Source organism: Silurus meridionalis, chromosome 15, assembly GCF_014805685.1.
Source record: "Silurus meridionalis isolate SWU-2019-XX chromosome 15, ASM1480568v1, whole genome shotgun sequence".
Taxonomy (NCBI): Eukaryota; Metazoa; Chordata; class Actinopteri; order Siluriformes; family Siluridae; genus Silurus; species Silurus meridionalis.
Window position 1 is genome coordinate 15171436 of NC_060898.1, and position 26612 is coordinate 15198047.

General features: G+C 38.1%; 3 protein-coding genes across 6 annotated transcripts in view; 2 read left to right on the forward strand and 1 right to left on the reverse strand.

Moving 5' to 3' along the window:
• The window catches only part of polq (polymerase (DNA directed), theta), a 24680-nt gene extending 19291 nt beyond the window's left edge, over positions 1 to 5389 (reverse strand). For all 4 annotated transcript variants that reach the window (XR_006927953.1, XM_046867371.1, XM_046867370.1 and 1 more), the window contains exons 1-6: positions 4940 to 5389; positions 4113 to 4206; positions 3412 to 4027; positions 2281 to 2463; positions 374 to 504; positions 19 to 175 (exon numbers count right to left, since the gene is read on the reverse strand). Coding sequence is in view for 3 of the 4 variants with exons in the window: in XM_046867371.1 (XP_046723327.1) it covers positions 19 to 175; positions 374 to 504; positions 2281 to 2463; positions 3412 to 4027; positions 4113 to 4206; positions 4940 to 4998 (1240 nt within the window). In the remaining variant the exon portion in view is untranslated. The remainder of the gene's footprint in view (positions 1 to 18; positions 176 to 373; positions 505 to 2280; positions 2464 to 3411; positions 4028 to 4112; positions 4207 to 4939) is intronic.
• Positions 5390 to 7876: 2487 nt separating this feature from the next.
• ddias (DNA damage-induced apoptosis suppressor) lies at positions 7877 to 13423 on the forward strand. The gene is made up of 4 exons (XM_046867375.1): positions 7877 to 8118; positions 10022 to 10183; positions 10272 to 10377; positions 11357 to 13423. Exons 1-4 carry the CDS (start codon positions 8003 to 8005, stop codon positions 12821 to 12823), a joined length of 1851 nt encoding a protein of 616 aa, XP_046723331.1. The 5' UTR covers positions 7877 to 8002; the 3' UTR covers positions 12824 to 13423.
• Positions 13424 to 14600: 1177 nt separating this feature from the next.
• pcf11 (PCF11 cleavage and polyadenylation factor subunit) lies at positions 14601 to 25720 on the forward strand. The gene is made up of 16 exons (XM_046867680.1): positions 14601 to 15011; positions 17486 to 17611; positions 17813 to 17995; positions 18089 to 18241; positions 18390 to 19351; positions 19466 to 19649; positions 20043 to 20271; positions 20500 to 21944; positions 22033 to 22099; positions 22189 to 22302; positions 22580 to 22700; positions 22785 to 22968; positions 23121 to 23276; positions 23937 to 24029; positions 24110 to 24145; positions 25242 to 25720. The coding sequence occupies exons 1-16, from the start codon at positions 14844 to 14846 to the stop codon at positions 25455 to 25457; spliced, it is 4437 nt and encodes a 1478-aa protein (XP_046723636.1). The 5' UTR covers positions 14601 to 14843; the 3' UTR covers positions 25458 to 25720.
• Positions 25721 to 26612: the final 892 nt, after the last annotated feature.

Here is a 26612-nt window from a genome sequence, read left to right on the forward strand (position 1 = left end):
TGCAGCATTAGTTCTTACCAAGTAAATCCATTCTGTCCTCTTCAATGAGCCTGTTAATGAGCCCATTAGCTTTTTCAATTGTACATACAGCTACATCAAGTGCAGAAAAGCCACCAGAGGCTGAAGTGCTGCCCATATAGCCTTCAACTCGCACCCCTGCCTCCTGAAACACATTCTAGAAAAAGGAACAAAATACTAATTCTTCAGATGGTGTTGATTGACTTGACAATAATCAATGCATTATGTATTAATGAGAAAACTTAGAATAAAAAAGAAAAAACTTTGGGGAAAAGAAAGCTGAATGTTCTAGACAAATGTTCTCAGTATGGGGGTGTTTGGGCTATAGTGAACATTGGTGTGTATGTAAACTGACCTGTAGATAAAACATCTTCTCTCTGGCCACAGAAACAAAAGGGAGGATGAATATGGCCTTTCGTCTAGTCTCCAGGACTCTTTTAAGGATTAAAAACTCAGAAACTAGTGTTTTCCCAGCACTCGTTGGGGCTGAAAGTAATAAAAAAAAAAGGACACAACAGTTAAGCAGACCTGCAACCAACACACTAAAAACATTAAAAGCTTCATAATGAAGAAATAATGAGGAATATTCCTTAATATTCCACAGAGGATATTCCTCCTTCTTCATATTCCTCCATGAAGAAAATAGACTAGTGGGAATACATATTCATTCACAAATATATATTAAAAACAAAAGTGATTCTGATGGCCTGACAGCCCACTATAGTGAAATCTCACATGTGCTGTATGACTGAAATGGAACTTTCTTTTTGAATCCTTTTTCTACTGAAAACAAAACTAGTATTCAAAAAAAAAAAAAAAAAAAAAGAAAACATTTTTTTTTTAAAGATAACTCAACAGCGCCACTCAACGGCATTCGAAGCATTTTGCATTGTTGTAGTTAGTTTTTATGGTCAATATTCAATATTTAAATAGTAAATATAGTTTTTTTTTTTTTTATGCAGAATATCTTGATTATATTTCCTGTTAGTAATTCTGCACTGTGTTTACATGTCTGAAAAGCCTGATGCATATCCAGTGTATGCCTGCAATACCACTACACAGTATAAAACTATAAACTATAAAAATAAGTCACTCTATAAAACCCAAACTTAACATAAATTACAGTGAATGGATTAAAGGCAGTATAAAGGCTGTTTGTAAAAACATTCAACAAAGATGGTCCCACTATGAAGACCCTGTTTTATTGAATGTGTTTTCTTCGAAAAGTGGGATGGAATTCTGGAGGAAAAACCAACCTTGTAAAAAAGGTTGGACTGAAAAATGATTGAAGAGAAACAGACCCGTCCTACTGACATATTTCATATTATCCCTAGGAAGACCATCTTTTTACCTTTGTACCTGGATCATGTACATGTTTTTGTTCTTAAGCCATCACTTTAGACTACTAAGTGGTAAACGAATGAATGATTTCTTTGTGGCTAATAAGGGTGACCCCGAGTAGTTAAAGATTTGATGCTTCGATTGGAGGAACCTGATTCGACTACCAATCTCACAGTCCAATCTTCGCAGAGGGGTTACGTGAATCATGCCATTTTGGTTATATGGGGGTGCTCAATGTCTGGATTCACATAGAACTACTGTTTTTCTCCCAATAAGTGAATATTCAGCCTATTATGATAATGTATAATCATTGTACATTATCCCCCCACACACACACACACAATTCGACTGTACGCAGGATTTAAAAAAATCTGCTAATTTGATTTGACCATGTAAATCCTTAGTCGAGGAGACCCCTAGTGGCCGATTAGTTAAATTCTACTTGCCCTGATGACATCATTTATTTGTATATCTTTTGTAACTTGCAATTTATATTAGTACTGTATGCATTGTTATTGTCTGTGTATTTTTTTTATTAATACTAAGTATTTGTTGCAGTTATGACCTTTTATTCCAAAAACAGAGGGTCAGTATAAACAGAAGAAAAAACACTCATTCATGAACACATCTGGCTACAATGAATTACATACAATCTAAACCTATACAAAAAAGTAGAATCTTCTTCTGCAACAATCTTATCACATTAGTAATAACATCTACAACATGCTCCAGTGTGAGGGGTTTATTTTTAATATAGTTCCATGTAAAATAACTTAAATGAATAGTTTCTAAATCAAAGACTTTGACTGGATAAGAAGTTGAATTCAAATCTAATGGAGAATAAACACTGCCTTTACAAATATATTTGTTGAATCCAAAACTTATAAAGTATCTACTTTAGACAAAGTAAAACTGCTTTACCCGAGTACACCAGATTGTTTCCCTCCAACACTTTGCCGAGAGTGAGACATTCAGCCTGCCACTCAAACATCTGCTTCACACCCAGACTCTGGTACTTCTCCAGCACAGGTTTGGGCAGACCCCAGCTGGAGAGCAGCAGCTTGTCTGACTGATCACCAGGAATCACCATGTGGATGCTGTGCCCTGTTTTTGGGATGAATAACAACAATAACAGTCATACTTTGAAATAAAGACAGGTTTATACACAGCAGTTTAACATCTCCCAAATATTTATAATACATTAAGCACTTGGTTCTGCTTGCTTTAAACCCATCCTTAAAACACACACTGGATGGGTCCTGGGGCACCAGGCACACGCTCAATGTTTAGGATATTACGAGAAAACAAGAACATGAGCTCAGGGTCAAACTAAGGGTCTCTAATGCATCAACTTTTAAATTATGTACCCAAATCATCACATGCTCACCTTAAACCAGGTAACACTTGAACATGGCTTCTAACAATGAATGACAATATCCTGAAGGGAAATTCATTACTTATAGACACGTGTCATCTAAACATTGCTTTCTTTCTCGGCTTACAGTTCTGTCCCACACAAGACAAGTAAAAGCATCAGGTTAAAAAGGATAGAATTGATGTGATTCAGGTGGCTTCACAGAAGAAAATCGTTCAGCCTGTCATCAGAAATGGTGCATGTAATCTCAAAAGCATCACCACTGTCAGTGGCGTGGAGTTCGCTAAGCAATATCTGCCAAATGATATATTGTTTCTCTCCTGTCAATCACAGTAAAACTAACCAATAATGGGGCATCTGTAAGTTCATGTATGTGGAAGAGGGTAGAAAGCACTTTCCTCAAAATTGTCTAAGATGCTGGGGGAAAACAGTTAACTAAGTTTGTAAACCATTTGTTTACAAACCATTCTTTCGAGATAAGTGTGTGATGAATTAGGTATGCTGTTTGCACAATGTCATACTGCCAGTATTCAGTAGTCATTGGTAAAAATCAATCAATCAATCAATACAGTCAGTGAAAAACAAAAACAAAACAAGAATGCTAAATATATATTGGAATATTGTATGCTTTTGGTCAATCAAATGGTTTAATGGTGTTCAGAGTAAAACAGTTCTACCTGTGTCTGTTGGGGAGCTGCACAGGGAGCTGAGATCCAGGCCGGGTGGAGGAGTGAGAACTGAGACAGACAGATTCCCATTCCTTGACTTCTGCTGCTGGAAACCAAATCTTTTTTTGGCGGCAGCCATGCGTGTTGGACTAAACAGAATGTATTCCTTAGAATTGTTCATAGATCCATTAGAGTTGGGTGCTGACGTCTCTCCTTTGAATTGTAACCTTGGCCTGTTTTCAGAGGATCTTTTGGCAGGTGAAGAATTTTCTGTCTCATGTTCATGATCAGGCTTCTGCCTTCTCATGCTACTGCTCTTGCTTTCGCTGAACAGCAATTTTTGAGCCAGGTCCTTCCAGTCTTTTGATTTTTTAGTTCTTCCATTTTCCAGTAAGGGTGATGAAGGTCCTGAATCTGAAGGCCTGGTAGGTTCTGCACTTTGCCCTTGGTGTCCATGGTGACCATTTTCACTGATTTCGTAAAGGTGAGCTCTTTTTTTTTCTGGCAAATTCTGTCCTTTCACAGGTATACTGTATGCTCCTTTAGTCAATTTATTTTCTCTTATATTCCCTGCATCCTTTACTGCAGCTGAATCAACATGCATCAACTGTTTCTTCTCATTTTGCTGAAAGTAAAAATGCAGATATTATTTTCGCTCCAAACTTGAAGATATTTCCACAGTGCATTTGTATTTAAGCAGTTACACTTACCAAACTTCCCGTCTTCTGTATTCCACGCTCAGAGGGCTGAGCATGATGGAGGCGGCTTGACTGCCTAGTTGTTGGTTTTTCATCCACAGGCAATCTACCAGAAAAAGGCAATAATAAAAGGGTGTCATGTCATAGAAAAATAATTATGCGAAAAAGCTTTTTATTACTAATCAGACATACAGCAAATTTCAAAATATTTTTCTCCTTTTTTTGACACAGCAATTTGTCAAGATACAATGTTTGAATGTAGCTAAATTCTGTTATCTATTTATAGCTACCCTTAATGCTGTGCAACATTCACAAAACAGGTTCATTCCTGTAAACACTACATACATTTTATATAAAATATATATCATAGCAGGAATAAACCGTTTGTTTCCTTATTATCTTGAAGCCAGTAGGGCACTTGTTAAAAAATGTGGGCAATGGAGACTCATTCCATAAATCATTATGCATTAAACTGAATTTGTTTATTTCAAAAAGCCATTGTTTAAAAACTATAAATAATATAGACTTGATTCGCCCCACATAGTTTCCACAGTTGTCTTAAATAGCACGTTGTTCACTGTGTACACTACAGTATATGGTTGGAATGACAATAAGAGCTTACTTTAATAAATATCCTAACTATTTGTGCACACTTTTGAATAATATTGAGAAGATATCTCTATACTGAGGAGATCTGTGGTATTTATTTGACAGTTAAAGAGCTCTGTGCCTACAAGAGATCTTAGCTGTCATGCATTCACATAAGTGATCAGAATAATCTGTCATTCAGATGAAAGCATTGAAATTTAAGTAGACTGGATACTGGATGCTTTTCTTACCCATTTTTCTTTGTTATAGGATGCTGTCCGAGATAGAATGTCCTTGATGAACAACTCATCACAGACTGTCAGTTCAAATGCTCCAATGTTCCTTCAGTCAATGAGAAAAGCGTTCAGTGTTCAAGACTAGAGCATTATTTTCTTAATAATTCTCGGCAGGTTTTACAAGCTCGAAAGATCCGCTAAGCATTTTGTTTCACAATCGTTTTTTAAAATGTTTTTATAATGAATTCCTATTCGTTATCACCATGATTGAATATTACACGTTTATACACACGGGTTCTTTTTTTTGTTAACTAGGAAGGTTTACTCCATCATCTGACAATTTCATACCGATCCTAACATTAACATGTGTCCGTAAATCAAAAGCCGGGTTGTGTAAAATAATACCGCGAATGTTTTATTTACATCGACCGCAAATCAAATTAAAAACAAACAAAAACTGTCTTAAAAAGCCCGCGGTGTTTCACAGTGTTCGTCCGAGTTGGTACGCAAGCTCTTGATGAAAGGTTCCGCAATGATGTTTCGTACATTTTCTGAGCAAGAAATGAAAAAAAAAAAAAAAAAAAAAAAACATATGACATAATCCGAGTTTCAGTTGAAAACTAGTAAAATGTATTTTTGTGAATGTATACAGTACAGTGTTAAGGTGAAAAAGCAGAGAAAACCATTTCCCATGGCACTGTAGGAAACCAAAATATTTAAACAAATTTAATTTAGTTACAATCACATAAACTCAGTCTCTGTTTACTTTATTTAGCAAAAAAAACATTTTATATATTTTAAAAAGTCTTAATTAATGTAGTCACACATAAAATGTGTTATTCTTACACATTTCATATCCAGTCAACTCCATAGTTTTTGAACTGAGGGGAAATAATACAGTATACAACAAACCTTTCACCAGTTGGTTGTTGTGAATGTGAGATGTGTATTTTCTGCACATCGTCATGTCTTTTGCACTGTGTTTAAATTAATTCTGCTTTTTAAACACTCCGGATTATCCCATTTTGCTGTTATACTCACCCCAAATCTTCTGGGAAGGCTTTTCACTAGATTTCAGAGTGTTACTGTGGGGATTTGTGTTCATTCAAAGAGTTAGTGTGGTCCCGTGAGAAGTTCAGCCAAACCTATTGAGTAGGGTTGAAGTCAGGGTCCAGTGCAGTTCACTTTAGATTTTCCAATTTCAACCAGTTCAAACCATCTCTTAATAGAGCTTGCTTTGTGCAGAGGAGCATTGTAATGCTAGAGAGGGTTTGGTCCCCTAAATTTCAATGACACCTTAATGATACCGCATGGAAAGGAAATCTTAATGCTACAGTAGACAAAAACATTCTGTACAATTATGTGTTTTCATTTTTTTTAAAGCAGCAGTTTGGGAAACTGGGAAACATACCTTTGATCATATAATAATAAATCCCAAAATGGTCGGGACAGGCCATGTTTACCACTGTGTAGCATCACGTCTTCTGTCCTTATACATTTGGGAAGGGCAGTTTCTGAAGAGAAATGTTGTTCCATAATGTGTCTGAAACAGGTTTGTAGCTGCTCAACAGTTCTGGTTGTCCATGGTGGATGGTAAAAGGTCTAGACTACAGGCAGGCCAGCACCCGGACTCTTCGACTACAAAGTTCTGCTATTGTAATAGGTGCAATATGCAGTTAGCATTGTCGTGCCATTGTCTAGCAAGGACTTCCCTGAAAAAAAAAATTTCTGGATGGAAGCATTTGCTGCTCTGAAAAAAATGTATATATAGTTTAGCATTTATGAAAACTTCTGCTGTGCAACGTGTCCAATCTGCATGCACTGATGCACTGATGCACTTCCACACCATCAGAGATGAGGCTTTTTGAGTGCTGATAACAAACAGGATGATCCCTCTTCTCTTTAGTACGGAGGACGTGGTGTCCATGGTTTTAAAAAAGAAATTAAAATTTTGATATGTCTGAACATAGAACAGTTTTCCACTTTTTCCCCTTTTAAATGAGCTTTGGCCCAGAGCGGATAGTGGTATTTCTGGATCATGTTTACGCATACCATCTTCTTTGCATAAGAGACATTTAACCATCATTTGTGGATGACATGGCAAATTGTGTTCACAGACAGTGATTTCTGGAGGTGGTAATGAGCCCATGCAGTGATTTCCTTTACAGAATCATGACGGTTTTAAATGCAGTGCTGTCTGAGGGACCAATATTGATTTTTGTCCTTATCCCTTGTGCACAGACATTTCTCCAGATTCTTTGAAAGATTCTCCAGATTTCTTTTGATTATATTATATACTGTAAATGATGAGAAATTCAACCATTTTGCAATTTTATATTGAGTAACATTATGCCTCTCTAAGATAAACTATTTATACCCAATCTTCCTACTGACCTGTTGTCAACCAAACTAATTAGTTGCAAAATATTTTTCCAACTGTTTAATTTTAATAACACATTTACTTTTTCCAAACTTTTGTTGCCCCGTCCCTAATTTTTTGAGACATCTTAAAGCCATCAAATTTAAAATAAACCTTAAAATCATATATTTCCTCAGTTTAAACATTTTATATGTTTTCGATGTTCTCTTGTAAATTAAACATTGGTTTATGAAATTTGCAAATCAGTAAATATTTTTTTTAATTACATTTTACACAGTGTCCCAAATATTTAAAAATTGTGATTGAAGATCGATCGATAGAAGATGATGATAGATAGATAGATAGATAGATAGATAGATAGATAGATAGATAGATAGATAGATAGATAGATAGATAGATAAAGTACATATCTCTCTATGATCCTCTCTCACACACAGATTCAATATGCAAATCCTGCTTTATTGTGATGACAAATCTAGTTTGTGTTTAGACTCCAGGAAACAAATCAGAAAAATAACATTCTCCATCCTCCAGGTCAATAGATGGCGCTAATGCACCTCAAGCTGATCTGTGCTCGCACCAAACACAAAACCAGAGTTATCTGCTGTTTCCTGTTTTCAAAAGCTAGTTCGTCAAGTTGTGTACATCATTATTTTTTTTCTATATTTATGTAGTAATGCTCCTTTCTCGGAGTATTTATGAACACTAAGCGAGTCCTCCTCAGTTGTACAGTTATCTCATTGCAGGACTCTGGGTTTGTGTATCCCTGCTGTCAGTTCTGTCTGTCCAGATTAACACCGGAGTCTAACTCAAGGTAAACTGTTCATTTTATTACCCACATTTACTTTCTTAAAGAAGCTAAAATACAATTGTGCAAATTTGTCTACAAAAAGTCTACAAATTGATGACTGGTGGTTTATACAGAATACTTTGTGTGTTTTGTTATTCAAATCATTTTTTATTTGTATATCGCTTTTAACAACGAACATTGTTTCAAATCAGCTTTACACAGATAATGCGGTGATGAGGAATGAATAAGATTCTTTTACACTTTATAAGTGTAAGTTTGTCCCTGATGAGCAAGCCGGTGGCAACTGTGGCACTCACTCAGTCACACACACACACACACACTCACTCAGTCACACACACACTCACTCACTCACTCACTCAGTCACACACTCACTTACTCACTCAGTCACTAACACACTCACTCAGTCACAGACACTCACTCACACACACACACTCACTCAGTCACACACTCACTCACACACACTCACTCACACACACACTCACTTACTCACTCAGTCACTAACACACTCACTCAGTCACAGACACTCACTCACACACACACTCACTCAGTCACACACTCACTCACACACACACACACTCACTTACTCACTCAGTCACTAACACACTCACTCAGTCACACACTCACTCACACACACACTCACTCACTCAGTCACTAACACACTCACACACACTCACACACTCACTCAGTCACACACTCACTCACACACACACACTCACTCACTCACTCACTCAGTCACACACTCACTTACTCACTCAGTCACTAACACACTCACTCAGTCACAGACACTCACTCAGTCACAGACACTCACTCAGTCACAGACACTCACTCAGTCACACACTCACTCAGTCACACACTCACTCACACACACACACACTCACTCACTCACTCACTCACTCAGTCACTAACACACTCACTCAGTCACAGACACTCACTCACACACACACTCACTCAGTCACACACTCACTTACTCACTCACACACTCACTCACACACTTACTCACTCAGTCACACACTCACCCACTCACTCACTCACTCACTCACACACAAAGTCACTCTCTCTGTCACTTACTCACTCAATTACCCACTCAGTCACACTGTACACCAGCAGACATGAGGTGAATTTAAGCACAAACATTATGAAAGTGAACATTGTAAGCAGTGTTACAGCAGAATTGTGACTGGCATTAAAGGTGTAGTGCATGTGGCTGTAAACAGTGTATGTTGGTGTAGTTCAAATATCGTTCAATGAGTTAATCCTGCGATAGGCTCAGTGCAGCATCCTATAGTGTAATCGCCGTTGGAACAAATGACCTTCTGTTGCACTCTTGTCCTACAGCAGAGCTGAATGCGTCTTCTACTACAGCAGCTGCTGTTTGGTAATTAGGTCATGTAGGGTACTGTCTATTGTTCAGAATGTGCGTTAACTGAGTGTCTGCATTTCCACCACCACCTCAAAACTTCATTCCTCACAAACAGAACAATTTGTTTGTTTGCTCCCCCAGAAGTCACACAGTGTGTTTGAGGAAGTTTTTTTCTTTTCTTTTTTTTTTTTTAATAGAAATTGTAATCTACAGTCAACAATTATTAGCAGAAAACTGCTTTAAAACACTACACACAATAAATCTAAACCTTTCCACTCAGAAATATATTCCCAATATATTTTATTCTTTCAAATACATGTGACAAAATAATTTATAAATCCTGGCACTGGAGACTTTGTTCGTGTAGCTCACATAAATGTCTTCTGAAACTAAAAACTATATACATTCCAAACTTTTGACTGGTACTCAATATATAAAACAGCTGCTATTATAGACACTTAATCAATACATTCAGAACAATCTGAATTGAGACAATGATTCGATGGTATAAACAGGTGTATTAATTGTGTAATTAATATCTTACAGAAGCCGGTGTCCCAAGTGTGGCACCACATATGATGCACAAAATGTGGACTACAGATTCAGGCTGTCACTAAAAGTGTCTCGAGATACAAATCTGTTTGGAGTGACGGTTTTTGGAGGTTGTCTCAATCCCTTTTTTGGCATTACTGCTGTTGGATTACAGAGGTACACTTCCTTAATATTCTTACAATTATTCTTAAAATATTCGTAGTATTTTATTCACCCACTTTGCTTCATGTTTTCATTTGTTCAGATTTCTAGAGTCAGAAAAGTTCGAAGGACAACAGAGTTTACAGCAGCTACTTATCAAAGCTGTAGAGGATTGCTTTATTGGCAAGTGTTTGGTTTTTGGATTTAAGGTATGTATATTTGTCTCTGTTCTGTCTTTTCATCATTCTGAGTTTTGACTTCCAACGGAGTCAAATGCTGCATGAATAATTATTAATAGAGCTCATTTCACTGTAGTAGCATTTATTTTAGTAGTACATACTTTAGCAACTAATTAAGAACCCTGTGGTTTTTTTTTTGTTTGTTTGTTTTTTTTTTGTTTGTTTGGTTTAGGTGTTTTTCACACTCCAAAAATGCAGTAAGCATGTTAGAAGTGTTAGAAGAGAGTCCCCCCCCCTCTTTCAACCCAACTACCTTCTTTCAACCCAACTACCTGCATGTCTTCCCTTACTACATCCATTAACCTCCTTCTTGGTCCTCCTCTTTTCCTCCTTCCTGGTGGCTCCATCCTCAGCATTCTTCTACTGATACCAACTGTAAAAGTCCAAGTACATTAGCCCATTTTAATCTGCTCCAACAAATTATTATTAAATTCACCAAATAGTCTTAAAACTGCACTGTTTTGTGTGGAATGTATTTTAGTTTCAGTATGATGGAGCATAATGGTGGGATAAAACAAGATGGGTAATTAACGGAACTAAATACAAACACAAGATCGGATTGTTAGATGTCTAGACACAAACCCCAAGTTCATTCAAGATAATGGCGAGTTCTTAATTTAGGCATTGTAGTTAGAAAATCACAAGCTTGGTGAGACATCAGTTTTGGCTAGTAGCCAAATGAGCAAATTTATCTATACCCAATTTTAGAATGGATAATTGGCTTATGCATGCATAACAATTCAGATAAAGCTTTCTCTCAAAGCAGCAGATTGAAACGAAGTACAGGCTGGCATCTTGTGCCCTGGAGCATATGTTGCCCTCCTGGGTTGGTAGCTTTTGTGTGGTAAGAAAAGGTTAGATAGTGGATTTAAATTGGCAAGACTAAATTAGAGAAAATGGGTGGGGAATTAGATCTCCATTTGATTTATTTTGTAATTCTGTTTTTCAGCTTTCTGGCCGTGATGCTGAGAGCTGTTTACTTGGCGAACACATTGCTGAATCAGTGCGGTTCGTGGCCTGTCAAGTCATTCCTCCTCATGGAGCTTTTGTGGGTGTCACCGTTTTTGCATACTTGCAAAGCCTTATGCAGGCAAATACTCGCTCAGACTGCTCTCTGAAAGCTGGTGGTCATTGGCAGCAGAAAGATTCCCCAGCGAGCAGCTTTGACCACACTCTGCCCCTGTGTCTGATCTCGCACTCCGAAAGCAGCAACGAAACATTAACACCCCCTCATCCATGGCATTCAGTGTCGGACCTGATTTTATGTTTCTCTCCTGAGGAAACAAGCAGATGTTCTTTAACAGAGGTTTCAGTGGACAGTGAATCACAAGTGCCTTTGGCTTTGCAGTTATCAAACGGTGTACAAGGTGCCAACATCAATCCTTCTCAATCCCAACAGAACAGGTGCTCTACTTCACATGAGTTTCTTTTTAATGCTTCATCTGGGTCCCCCATAATAACCACACCCTGTGATAAACACTTTAAACGCCAGGCTTTAGAAGCTTCTCTTATCCAATTGAATGACTCTTTATCTGAAAGGCCACTTTTCAATCGCACCAGTTTATTTTTAGAGGATGCGCCTCTGTCAGAAACCTTGGGAGATTTTGTCAGCGTAGAGATTGTTAATCAGAATGTTCTCAGTCCCACTAGTAAAATAGATCAAGCCAAGTCTGAGAACAGCGTTCTGCCTGAAAACAATGCAATTCCCAAATATACATCAAAGATCCAGTCATCGCATTCTTCCCTTCCTGTTCTTACACGTGATGTTACTAATAATAGAGTGTCACTAAAAAGAAAGAATAGAAGGCACAACGCCTCCACATCATCAAAAGATGTGACGAAACTTTCACATGTCTCTGAGGGGTTGCTCTTCTGTGACAAAAAGGATGTGGCCTCAACAAGAACTGGAGGTGCTCATGTGCAACATCATGCCACAATAGTGCAAGAAAATCAGTCAAGTGGCTATGAGGATGACTATAATTGTTCAGCAGACCTATTTCACCAAAGCAGTATGGACATTTTAGATGTTGACCAAAGAAAGCATGACCGTCTTCCTTATATCAACAATTCAGAGCCTACTTTTACCAGCTTCCATTTTGCTCCTTCACTGCAGTCAACCCCAATAGTGGATCCATCCATCCAGTTAGCATACAGACAGCGGCGTAAACTCGGCAAAAAACTGTCACGCACCAGCCATATCACTTTTCTTCAAAACCACAGTATTAACAGGCCAATGTTGCAGATGGTAAAATCTGCAGGTGATCGAACTTGCGGTTCTGATTCTGCTCTCGAAACCTCTGAAAGTTCAGCAGGTGGCTCTGAGCTGAAAGTGAATGTGAAACCTGTGAATGCAGACTCTGCTTTTCCCAACATCACTAATGACTGCTCAAGGGACCTTTTTGATACTTTATTCTGAGTATTGATAAAAGTTATATTTAATAGTCCTGAAATCTAATCGCATTGTAGGAGTTGTGAATTCATACATGACCAAATATTTTAAATCATTTTGTGGGTTATAAAAACAAGTCTGCATTTTCCTCTGTTTCCCTAGTAATCAATTGTATTATTATATTATGAATTGTTTTTGTTGTTGTGGATAAATTTCCTTTTTCTTTTTCTTCTTTTTTTTGGGGGGGGTGGGGGAAAATGCAGAGCTACTGTCTTGTAGCTACTTTGTTAATGACTGTGCCACTTTTTTCCCCTAAATATTGTTATACATAGAGAAAATATAGTCAATATTGTTGCCTAATGACACATCTGCAATACAAATGTACATTTGAAGTGTTTTGTGAATTTGTCGTAGGATGACGATTTATCTTTTACTTCAAGAGAATGTTAATTTGACAAACACAGAACCTGATTTGTTGATTGTCTTTACAGGTGATTATGCAATTAAGTGAACTTCTTTAGGTAAATGAATATCATTTTTGTATTATGTACAAGTTTGATGTAGTACATATGTGAATAATTAAAAAAAAATAATAATAAAACATTTTCATACAATGGAAGTAAATCAGTTTTAAGAGAAGCGTCTGTTTCATTTTCCTCTGCTGGCATCATAGTCGAATGCTCCTAATAATGTTGGCAAGTCCTACTCATGGTTTATTCCAAGTCTTGGCATGCAGGCTACAAGCTTGATGCAATGCACTTTGAGACGTCTTTGCAAAACAAAACAGGATGAGTATTCTAGAGGCACCATACAATTACTGATCTATTTTAAAACATAAGTGGCACGTTGCACTTTAATTATTCATAGAGCTTGGGGCAGATCAGAAAATGTATTTGTTTGCACCTATATACAGGTGCATCTTAATAAATTGGAATATCATTAAAAAGTTGATTTATTTTAGTCATTCAATCCAAAAAGTGAAGTGAAACTTGTATATTCTATAGATTCATCACACACAGACTGATATATGTCAAGTGTTTATTTTAATTTTGATGATTTTAGCTCACAGCTAATGGAAGTAGATAAATGGATACAAATTTAACTGGTCAGACACACAGCAAGCCACCAATCAGGGAAGAGCTTGGCTGTTTAAACTTGTTTTGATTGGTGCTTTGTAGTATCTACTTATCACCAACATACAGTTTAGCATCAGTTCAACAGCAAGCAAAAAATTTGAGAGGAATAAATGATGGAAGAAACATCTGATTCTAACTTGCCACAACACCTGTGGCCCTAATTTTGTGATTTATTTTTTTAAGTTGTTGAATTTTAGACTTGAAAATTCTAATCGATATAAATCAGTATATGACTAATTATCATCATTCTATTAATAGATTGGTGTGCTAAGAATAACAGAGTATTTTCACTTAAAGTTGATTAGGCAAGAGTCTCGTGACAAAAATGACAATAGAACAATATAGTCATAATAAAGTACATTTGAAGGGAATATACTTTTGTACTTTTACTCAAGTGAAAGTTGAAATGGACCAGTTTTATTTTTAATGGAGCACTTTTTTTTTACCTACTTTAACTCAACTACATAATTTTGTGTACTTCGTCCACCACTGAAGAAAACAGTGTAAACAGGGTGAAAACCACAATTCCAGGAAGGTCAGGTGTGATTCAGCTGTGTACCGTGTGCAAGCCTGTTATGCACCCTGCGTACATTTTACGCTGATTGGCTGCTTGCCGCCTACGTAACCCGGAAGTCCACGGGAGCGAGCCAATCAACGCGCACTGACGTAAACAGTTTTGTATGACGCACCCAACTGTTGAAGGAGGACGGACATTTTCTAGCGCCTGAGAGCGAGACGAGGTCGCAGAGGAACACGCGAAAGAGCGCAACGTTACAAGTCACGAAGAGCAAAAATAAAAGGATGAATTTATATCAAAATATATAAATGAACTGTGTGCCAAATTTCGTACTTGTATACAATCAGAAAATCTGGTCGAACACCACTGTAGAGCTCGAGCCACGGTTCGGAAGATGTCGGCCGACGCCGCGAGGGAGGACGCCTGCCGAGAGTATCAGTCGTCTCTGGAAGACTTAACGTACAACAGCAAACCGCACATCAACATGCTGACCATCCTCGCTGAAGAGAATCTACAGTTCGCCGAGGATATCGTCGCTATAATTGAAGCACAAATTGCCAAGGTTTTTATGAAAATAGCTTTTTTTTTTGTTTTGTTTTATTTGGTTGCGTAGCAGCCATATTGTCCTCGTTGAGTAGGAGCCGTACGCGCATGTGCGGAGTCAGCGAAAGCGTGTTGAGGCCTTCAACAGCATCGCATTGTGTAACATGTATCTGTCGATTTAATGAGCCGAACCATCAAATATTACCGAGTTTCTTTTAGATAATTACATTTCTGCGGAAATTATTTTCAAATTCGGGTTTTATTTTTAGGCTAACATCTCAGTCAGACTAGCCATGTAGCTAGCGTGTAACTTAGCTAACTTGTGTTAGCTTTTAACGACTCAAATTATAACATCAAGATGCCTGATAATCAATTATAAAATCGCTTTTACATTATTGAAACATAAATTCCACCTTTTTGTGTTACAGTTGTAACTGATGTTCCGGTTACATAAACATTTCCTATTGGGCAAGCTAACGGAGGAACGCGGCGCCATTTTTGTTCAGCCATACGGCTGTAACAAGTCTTAACTTTTAAGTAGTTACACATTCTTTATTAAAAATACATGTACATAAAAAATAAACATTTTTATTAACAAATACCCATTAATTTAAGGTGGTGGAGCAGAAGGTAAAAAAAATATAGATATTAGCAGAAATGGCGCTCTTCAGTTATATAGTGGGAAGGTTTGAAATGTCAAGTAAATTTTATTCAATTTATAAATACATATAAAATCAAAATGCATTTTTTATGGGTTAATAGGTTGAATTTGGTTTAAGATATATGTAATGTGTGCGTATGTATGTAGTCTGGCCTAATCAATCGTCTGTAAAAAAAATAATAAATAGACGGAAAATAAATGTTAGATTCAATCGTTTCAATGACTTTTTCCTAATGTAAATATATATTTTATATACACAAACACACCCACCCTCATGCTAGGAAAGTGATCCTTACCAAATCCACAAAAAACTAAATATTTATGTTCACATTTAATTTATATATGTTCAATATATTAAAATTTGCAATGCCACATGGTGTGTCTGCCCCTGCCAAAATATTTGGGGATTTAATTTGCTGGCTTTGTTTTCCATTGTCTGCGAGAAAAGTGACTGACCCGTGTTAATGTTACACTCCAGTTTTGCGGATCTCACTAGACCATGTGCTTAATTGGATCATTGCTTTGGGCAAGTATTAATCCAGGTAATGCTTTGCAGTGTAATAGTAGCAGTTACATTAGTGATGTTCGCTATAACACTGGATGGAGGTGAGCAGAGGTGTTGAGTAAAGAAATTCTTCCTGAGCTGTGACCAGATCAATAAAAGTTACACTTCTTGTAACCGCTACATGATCGCTGTTATGCCATAGTCCTGTGGTCGTACTTTTGGTGGTCCGTGAAGTCGAGCTCTTTTCTATTTTTGTATTTACTAACTAATGAACGGTTCATAGCGTGTTTTTAGATTGCTGAGTAATTTTTCTCTTGATATATATATATATATATTTATATTTTCCATTGTTAATAAATGCTACACAAATGTGACAATAAACTATATGAAATATGCTTTTGTCTTTCTTTACCAGTGTAATTTTTTTGTGAGAACTCCTGCTAATTTCTTTTGAGTTTGTGAGAAATGGTCTTTTACTCAGACATTGCATCAGATGTGTACAACGTCTTTGCATCTTTGCACACTTCATAATTTGAACAAATGTTGGTTATTCTTAAAACAAAGCTGTGATTCATGTGGCCCTGGGAAGATGGGCAAAAAAGTCAAAGCCTACATTTTAAAGGACAAACCCCCAAACCTTTGGTTAAAAGTGCAGTGGACTTTTTTCCCCCCCCTGATATAAACCAACTTTTTAATCTTGCAGTTTCTGTTTCAAAAGGTGAATATGGGCATTTGCAAAAAAAAAATTAAAATTAAATACTTCATCTCACTTTTTTTTTTTTTATCTAAAAGACAATCTTTCTTTTTTCTTAAAAAAAAAAAAAAAAGCAACACCTGAGAGAGAAAAAAAATGTTTTGCGTATGGTGACTTTAACAAATAACTAATAAAAATATGGATGTCATGCCTGTTTTCTGATCTGGAATACCTGCACTGAAGATTCATCATTGGAACTTTTTTCTTTTTAACTGGAGTACATTTTTCTCCTGCTTTTTTTTGTAAAACATGGTTGAGTTGCCATATCTCTGCAAGTCTGTTTTTCCAATTCAAGATTTTTTTTCTCACCCAAATGATGGAAGAAAGAAGAATATGGAGTAAATTTTTTTTTTTTTTAATGAAATGAATTTTTTGTGTTTTTTGGACAGTGCCAAATGACCAGTGACTTCCATTTTTTTTCTCTTCTCCACCCCCCACCCCCCCCCCCCCCCATTGACCTTCCTCCTTGTTTTACTTTATTAAAAAAAGACCAAAGAACACAAGCTATTATCACAATGTAACTGCAAATTTGTCATGTTGTGTACTAAACTTGTGAGTTTTCTATCGCTGTAGGCGCCCACTGCTGAGAAGCTTCCTGTTTTGTACTTAGTGGATTCCATAGTGAAGAATGTTGGAGGACAGTACCTTGAAGTGTTTGCTAAAAACCTAGTCACTTCCTTTATATGTGTGTTTGAAAAGGTACTTCATTTTCCACCTGTTTCTGCTTTTTCCATGTTGCCGACAATTAAACGTGTCTTGCTTCCATGGTATTCATATACAGATATTTGTATGTCGTTCTGTTATTTTCCTAACCCTAGACTGTACATAGTCATTATGAACTGCTTTACAGGATGTTTAGTAAAAATGAGTCAGTGTTCCTGTTCTTGTACCTTGCTTTAGGTGGATGAAAACACTAGAAAATGTCTCTTCAAATTGCGTTCCACCTGGGACGAAATTTTCCCTTTGAAGAAACTGTATGCATTGGATGTCCGCGTGAACTCGCTAGATCCTGCTTGGCCCATTAAGCCTTTACCACCAAATGTGAACGCTAGCATTCATGTCAACCCTAAATTTTTAAAACCGGTAAGCATGTGGAAATGAGTAGCTCGTAACTCGGTGCACAAATTCTCTCTGAAGGTGAAAAAAAAAGTTGATAATACCTTTCTCTTTGTGTAGACTGAAGATGCAGCTCCTCCTCCTGCAGTCACTGAGAAGAACTTGGCAGAGGAGCAAATAATAAGGCAGCAGTTGCTTGCTAAGCAAAAACAGTTGTTAGAGCTTCAGCAGAAGAAGATAGAGCTTGAACTTGAACAAACAAAAGCTCAACTGGTAAGCCTGGTGTTGAACACTGGAATTTTCATATCGATGTAGCAAAAACGTTCCAGCCTGTTAGTGGGGAAAGTGTCACAATTTATGAATGGGAATTAAAGCGCAAACTGTTAAACTCCACACTGAAGTATTTTTGTTTCTCCTGAAGGCGGCCTCTTCAACCAACCCACCTCACAGTGTTCCAGCCCATTTTGATCCACCAGCTGCGAGTCAGCCAGCTCCTAAACTAAACAAGTCATGGCCTCCACCACAGCCAGACAAGCCATCAAACAGAGATCCTAGGTTAAACAGAGCTTCTGGCCCATCTGTAAATGCAAAGGAACCAGGGGCAGTCCGTAAGGAGGGTCAAGTCACCCCACCTGTTGTCAATGCACCCGAAAAGAGAGTACCTGTACCCCCCGAAAGGCCAAGTAAACTAATGAGAATTCCAAAAAAAGATACCTCTGCAACCGACGAAAAAGCGAAATCCAAGTCAGTATCGCCATTAAGCAAAGGAGGCTTTCATAAAGGCAAAGATTCAGAGCCTGAGCACCCAAAGACAATTGATACTAATAAAAAGGACCCAAGGTTGCGAAAGCCCGTGCATGCGACGATCGCCCTGAAAGAGGAAGAGGTTAAAGAAAAGAAAAGAAGTACAGAGAGGAAAGAACGGGAAGACTTGGGCAAGGCCAGTGATCCACAGAGATCCAGGGGCAAGCTAGTAAATGGGTCTGTGAATAAGCATGACCGATTCGATACTTTTCAAAAACAAGATGTAAAAGTCAGCAAAACGGCCGTCAGAAAACGCTCTAGGTCTCGTTCTCCGCCTCAACACTCTCCTAAACGAAAAGACAGGCGATCGCCGAAGAGGAGAACGAGAAGCATTACGCCGCCTCCAAAATCAGGAAAGGCTAGGCAATTAAGCAAACATAATGAAGACGACACCCAACAAACAAATGTCAGGGAGGATCGGAATGCACCAAAGAAGTCTGAACCGAGGCGGTTAAAAAGACCACTGGAAGAGAGAACTCTTGAGCACAGAGATGTCCAGCCACAGAGGGCATCATCCGTGGAGCATAAGAGTGCAAAAGACACCAAGCGATGGAGAAGTGGATGGGAAGAAAATAAACTGTTAGTAGCTTCATATGTGGCCCTGTGCTCTTCTTTTATAGCATGAGATTAAATGTAATATGAATGTATAACCTGTTTTAAAGTAGGGTTTAAGTTTGTCCTTTTTATTTATAGTGTTAAACAACCTGAATCTGAACTCTCGCATGGCAAAGTCAGCCTGCAGAGGCATAAATCGTGGAACAGCTATCAGCGACCTCCGGCGCCACGGACACCGAAACAGCACCGGCTGAGTGTCGACGCCAACCTGCAAATTCCAGACGTGCTTAATTCAGCATGCAAGAGAGATCTTTTACGAAAGGTACAACAAGATTTTTGTATTTTTACATTTTTTTCCCATATATTTATTCATTGCAAGTTGTAAAACTTTATTTAAATGAGGCTATTACCCAGTCAACCCGGTCATATTTTTTCTTTTTTGATCATACTGTATCGTTGGTTAGCTTTGTTTCACCCAATATATAAAGTGTTCCTTTCTGCTGACTCACTAAAAGTGCTCTGCACTATTATTCTCATCATTGTCTCTCATGCCAGTAAATCTGACAGTCTCTAGAGCTGTCTCCAGGTGCACACATACGCCCATTTGTAGTAATCTCGTGATCACATTTTAATCTATGTGCAACTTGGTAATACAAATTATGCCTTCATTCTGAGTTATTAAGCAGCAAATCGTGCGTGTCATGCTGTCTTCTAGGCTAGCATGCGATTGGCTAAAGGAGAGCTGACCCAGGAAGAATTCCTTAACGTGGCCCATCAAATCAAGCAAATATTTCAGTATCAAGAAGAAAGACAGCGTTCTGATTCTTGGGAGGAACCTGAGGAACCATGCACCAGAAAGAAACCCCAAGGCCATATGTCTGATGCTGAACTCTCTTACTTCGAGCACAAATCGAAGCTGAAAAGAACACAGCTGCAACGCCCAGGTACTAAATCTGGTACTTATTTCCTGTAGGGTTTTTTTTTTTTTTATTCCAGCATGCAGTTTAAGCCCTAAAGCTTTAGATATGATTTGGACAATCAAAAGGTCTGCTTATTTGAAGAGGACATGATTAGTTAGGATTGAGTGCTGTAGGAAAAAAGATGAATGATTACTGTACACGTGGACATTAACGTTTACCTTTGGGGTTATTCTTTTCTTTTTTTTTATATAGCCCTTACACTTCACCAGATCTCACCATTAAGAGAGAATGTGCAACATCACAGGTCTCAACAAGAGCATGATGATCCATTCATCGTAGATGCAATCAAAAAGGGCAGTGAGACCTTTAAACCATTCTTAGGGCCTGACGACCCCCGAAGAAACAACAGGCCACCATCTCGAACTGGACCCACTTTCAGAAATACCCCAAGTCCAGTCAGCGATGGAAACGCTGGTAAATCGAGTCTGCCATTTGAAGGATCAACACAGTCCATGGATATAGATCAACTTGAGGATGGAGATATTAGTCCCAGGTTTGAAAGCCCCAACAGCGTTCACTCTGATACGGGTCCAGACAATGATGCGCCACTAAGCTTAGATTCTTCAAGGCTTGAAATGCTGCTTGGACCAGGGAGAAGTGGCAGAACCCTTAATGAATCCCCTGGCCAAACACCCCCTCACGCTACTGAAGGGTCTAACGCGCAGGTAAATGTGCCAAGGCATGAAGGCGCAAATGTCCCGCCACGATTCGAGGGCGACATGAGTTCCCATTCTCAGTTTGAAGGAACACATGGTCCTATGGGACAGCCACGATCAGACGGTCCTTCCAGGCCTCACCCTTCCGGAAGATACGAGGGAAATGCAGGTCCAGGAAGATACGACGGTCCTGGTTCTCATGGTCCACCTAGATTTGAGGGGCATAGTCGATATGATGGTCCTAGCCCACACAGGTTTGAAAGACCCCCACTGCTGAAAGGGCCTGGAAGATATGATAATCAGTCAATGCCACATGGGCCAATGAGGTACACAGAGCCTCATGGCAGATTTGAAGGGCCAGGATCAGGCCGTTTTGATGGTCCAATTGGAAATCAAGTTCCTGCAAGATTTGAGGGTCCAGGATCCATGCGGTACAACAGTCCAATGCAGCCAAATAGATTTGATGGACCCGCAAGGTTTGATAATCCCCATATTTCTCAAGGAGGATTTGAAGGCCCAAAAAGATATCCTTCTGGGATAGTCAATTTCGATGTACCAAGAAGAGTTGAAGGGCCAGGAAGTCAGCCAGGCATGATGCGCTTTGACAATCCAGCACAAGCAGCACCAATAAGATTTGATGGACAGCTGTCTGTTATGCCAAGATTTGACTCTCCACAACAGGGTCCGTCACGATACCGTGGACCTCCAAATATGCAAAATTCCTTCAGACCACAGGGTCAGATGATGATTGATCAGCCTCAGAATCAGGGTCCAATAATGAATCCTGGTGTCCCACCCCACAATTTCAACATAGGCACCCCTAACACCTTTGATGGTCAACCACTGCCATTTCACATGCAACAGAATGTCTCACAGGGGTCTAACTTTAATGTGCCAGAAGCCACACCTTCAGGATTTCAGAATTCCTACAGGCCTATTGGCCAATTTCCTGGTGCTGCCCCAGCAAACCACCCTCAGCCTGTGAGTACCAGAAATTACAGGAGTTTAATTGGTTGAAACTTGAATGAGAATGATGAAGCCTGATTGCTTTTAACTTTTGTTTTTGAAGATGCCTGTTATGACTGCTCCGGTTCAAAACTTTGGACCAGTTAACCCAGCTCCTTTCAATCTACCAGGTAAGATTCTAGAGCATTTTTTGTTTTTAGTCTTCAAGTTGGTGATCGTTTGGGAAAAATTCCCTGATACGTGTGTATTTCCATGTTAGGTTCGCAGTTTGTACAACCCGAGAGTCATTTAGGCCAAATGGACGTTAATGACCTGATGTCTAAACTGATTGATTTTGGAATAATCAAGCCAACATCAGCAGACTCGAACAGTGGTAAGAACATTTTCTTTCCCCCCTTTCCTAAAAACGTATTACATCGGCCCACCCATATAAATATAACACATTATATTCTAAACAGTTTACTTAATGGCAAAGCAGCTATGAAACTATCCAATCAAGAACTGCCTTGACTATAAACAATCTAATGTGAATGTTTACTGGATAAGATGACTTAAGGACTCATTTTCAGAACGATTGCCGATTATCTGGCGTCCATCAGTCTATTTTTTGCTTGTAAACATATATGGAATATGTTCTATGCTTGTTTCAGAATCCACCTCTGCAACTCAATCTCAGAGTTTACCGGAAGAAGAGGAACCCGAGGAGGAGGAGCAGGATGAAGACGACGATTTGCCTGATTTGACCGGCTTTGTTGTAGATGACATGAAACAGTAAGTTTCTGGTGAATTTATTTTTTTATTAGGGTTAACAGTTAATCTTAGTTTTAACTTTTTTTTTTTTTTTGTCGTTAACAGAAGACATGAAAGTGTCATCATCAAACTGTACACTGGAATCCAGTGCTACTCCTGTGGGATGCGCTTTACTGCGTCTCAGACTGATATTTACGCTGATCACTTGGATTGGCACTACAGACAAAACCGCTCAGAGAAGGACATCAGTAGGAAAGTCACCCACAGACGCTGGTACTACAGTCTCACGGTAAGCCAAAAAAAAAGGTTTGCCGTAAGGGCCTTCTTATCTTCAATGTGCTTTTTCAACACTGGCACTGGTTTTGTTCCAAAGGACACATGTCTTTATGACCTGACCTTAATGACGAGTTAATGATTTAAAGCACATTGCTCTGTTTTTAGGACTGGATCGAATTTGAAGAAATTGCTGATCTCGAGGAGCGGGCAAAGAGCCAGTTCTTTGAAAAAGTGCATGAGGAGGTTGTACAGAAAAACCAAGAAGCAGCCAAAGAGAAAGAGTTCCAGAGTGTGAAAGCCGCTGCCGACGTTGTTCATGAGGTAAGCATGCATGTGTTCTTTGTCTTTCTAGGGGGAAAAATGCACCAGGTGTTTAAAAGGTTTTGCTCAAGGATGCATCATTTTCCTTTTTTTTTTATTTTTTTTTAATTAAATGTATTTATTTAATGCTGAACTTAAACATGAAAATTAGAACGTCTTTTCTAATTCATGGTTAGAAAAATCAGTAGGGTGGAAAATACAGCAATCGAATCCCATGTCAGTGTTTCAGGGCAACTGGTGTAACATCTATTTAAACAACTATGGTTAATCATGATACAGTTAAAGTACAGTCAGAACGAGTAAAGTTTTATACTTGCTTACGAGGAATTGATATATAATACGTGTAAGGTATTACATCACATTATGCATTGAAAATTGTATTTTAAAAAATTATATAACTATTAATTAAATGTATTCAGGAATTAATCGATATATTCCTATTAAAAATAGTTTTTGAAATGAAAATTTTAAATATCTTGCAAAATGTAAAGATTTTGCAACTAAGTTTACAGCAGCATCAGTTTTGCAACCGTTAACTAATTAGTTAAACTAATAATTATTCTTTCGTGATTCATCATATTGCCCAGACTCGGCGGTAACTGAAGGAATCCTTCAAATAATGAAAGTAAGAATGTGTTCCGATTCTGTGTCTGCCCTCAGTTTTGTGAGATTTGCCAAGAGCAGTTTGAGATGTACTGGGAGGAAGATGAGGAGGAATGGCACCTGAAGAACGCCATCAGAGTTGATGAAAAGGTAATTTGAAGCACGTTTCATCAGGTTCTGAGCAGTGAATACTGCTGACAGCGGACTCATGATTCATTCTTCTCTTTCAGACATATCATCCCTTGTGTTATGAAGACCACGCAAAAGTAAGTGTTGGAGCTCAGGATTTGGTATGGCAAGATTTGATTTGATTTTTTGTATATATATTTTTTATATCAGGGCTTGACTTTTGAAAAATAAAACTCAAAAATTTCAATAAAATGCCTTTAGACTTGAGATATTGTTAGTTATGATTGATTATTGGTATAATTGTTGAGATTCTAAATTCCAAACCTCTGTTTTGTAATGTTATCAGGTTTGTGTACAGGCCAGTTGAAATATCTGTCCAGCTCTAGAGAGAGTGTACAATATGACTGGGCTAGATATCATAAAACCTGAAGATACAATGATGGCGGTTTAAAAACGCTTTCATAAAACTGCACTTATGCCTATAAAGAGTGAAAAAAAAATCACACCAGAACCAGGTGTGAAAAAGGTGCCGGTTTTTAGAGCGATAGGGATTCGATGTAAACTTGCTTTTGTACAGAGAACAAGGTTGTTCAAGGTCAAGGTTGATTGAGAATTTACGTACTTATGTAAATGTTTTTTTAGAAACGATGAGAGATTTGCATTATTTAACTCCAGTGCAAAACTAAAGCAAAATATACCAGGCATGTCTTAGCTACTTGCAGCTAAATGGAAAATAATGTTTTATCACCCTTACACCGACCAGGCATGACATAACATTCTCATCATGGCACCTGTTTGTGTGTGGGATATATTAGGCAGCAAGTAAACATTTTATTAGGCAGCAAGTAAACATTTCCAAAACTGCAGCCTTCGTGGGCTGTTTTCAGTCTGCAGTGCTCAGTATCTATCAAAAGTGGTCCACGGATGGAACAGTGGTGAACCGGCAACAGAGTCGTGGGCGACCAAGGCTCATTGATGCACGTGGGCTGGCCTGTGTGCTCCAATCCAACAGACGAGCTCCTGTAGCTCAAATTGCTGAAGAAGTTAATGCTAATGACGCTAGATTGGTCATCACTGTACACAATATTAGATGGTCATGATGTTAAGCCTGATCGGTATAAATGTCCCCAATGTCTGTGATTATGAATATGAATGAAGAGCTGCTTGTGTTGTGTCCTGAATTCAAGCCACTTAAACACTTCCTTCTCCTTTTCTTTTACATTAACACTGTAGACTTCTTCCTTTGTGGATGCCACACCGTCCCCTAATAAGATGCTGACAGAAAACCCTTTAAATGCTTTCTTAAAGCAAGAGAGAGACGGTGAGGCGTCATGCTCCAGTATTAAAGAAGAGCCGACGGAGGGAGACGCCGAGGCTGTAACGGTAAAACAGGAGGTTCAGGATGAGTCAGAAGGAGGGTCACAAACGATTAGTGCAATTCCGTTTTAAAACGCACACTGCTGCTTTAAGACCTTCACTCATGGTTACTTGAGTTTCTGTAGAATTATTTTTTTATACAGAACAGCTCTGAGGCAGGGTCCTCAGCTATGCATACATTTGAATACATTTTTGTATTTGTATTTGCCTGCAATTTTCAGGTGTTTCTTTTTGCTGTGTGAATGCCAAGTGAAATGTACAATAAAATGATGTATGTTGGGGGTATGTCAATGTGTGTATAATTTAATTTATAAATAAAGAAATATTTTTTGGTATCCTTTTGTGTAATATTGATAATCTAAAACTTCGGGGTTAAATCTTGGGTTTAAAATTGAAATCTTTCTTTTCCCTTTAGACTAGGTATTTTGTACAGATATTTTGAGAAACCAACAATACCTGATTAGATTTACACGCAGATGCGCGCTGATGGTTCTATAATGCCCCGTTTCAGTCGTTCAGAAATTCCTACAAGGCAGAGGGTTTCATTAAGGATTAAGATGGATCTAGTTTCCCCCTCCTCCTTAACCTAAATGTGTAAATAAATACGTCAAGCCAGTTGAGTTTACTGATGAATTTTTTTTTTTTTTGTTTTGTTTTAATGAAATGTTTAGTTTAATAAGAAAAAAAAAGAATTTTTTGCAAAAGTATAAAAAAAAAAAAAAAAAAGTTTGCTTGACGTACTGATTTATTCAATAAAGTGAATCATTATAAAAAAAAAAGTGTCTGTGTGTGCAAAGTGTTTACTTGTGTGCATTTTGACGTGCTTATCCTAAATAAAAATGTAGTGGTAATGATTTATGTCTCCTGGGTGGTTTTTTTTTTTTTGTTTGTGGTTTTTTCTTTCTTCTCCTTCACCCCCTTGTAACTTTGGTACTTATTGTGGGAACAGTGCCAGCTGTGAGGTGTCGTTCCAAACATGCTTTCAGTCGTTTCCTTTAATGGAAATAGACACTTAATAATTTGTTTTCTGATGTCTATAGTGAGCTCCAAACACTTATTTTTCCATTCATTCAAAAGCGAATTATTTCATATTAAATACATCGCTTTATAGAGTAGGTTTTTAGTGGTGATGCAAATGTCAGTTCCACTCGATACAATACAATTTTGCATAATTTGACTACTGAATCAGTTCTATGATTTAGAAGTCTCTTCGCGATATGTAAAACT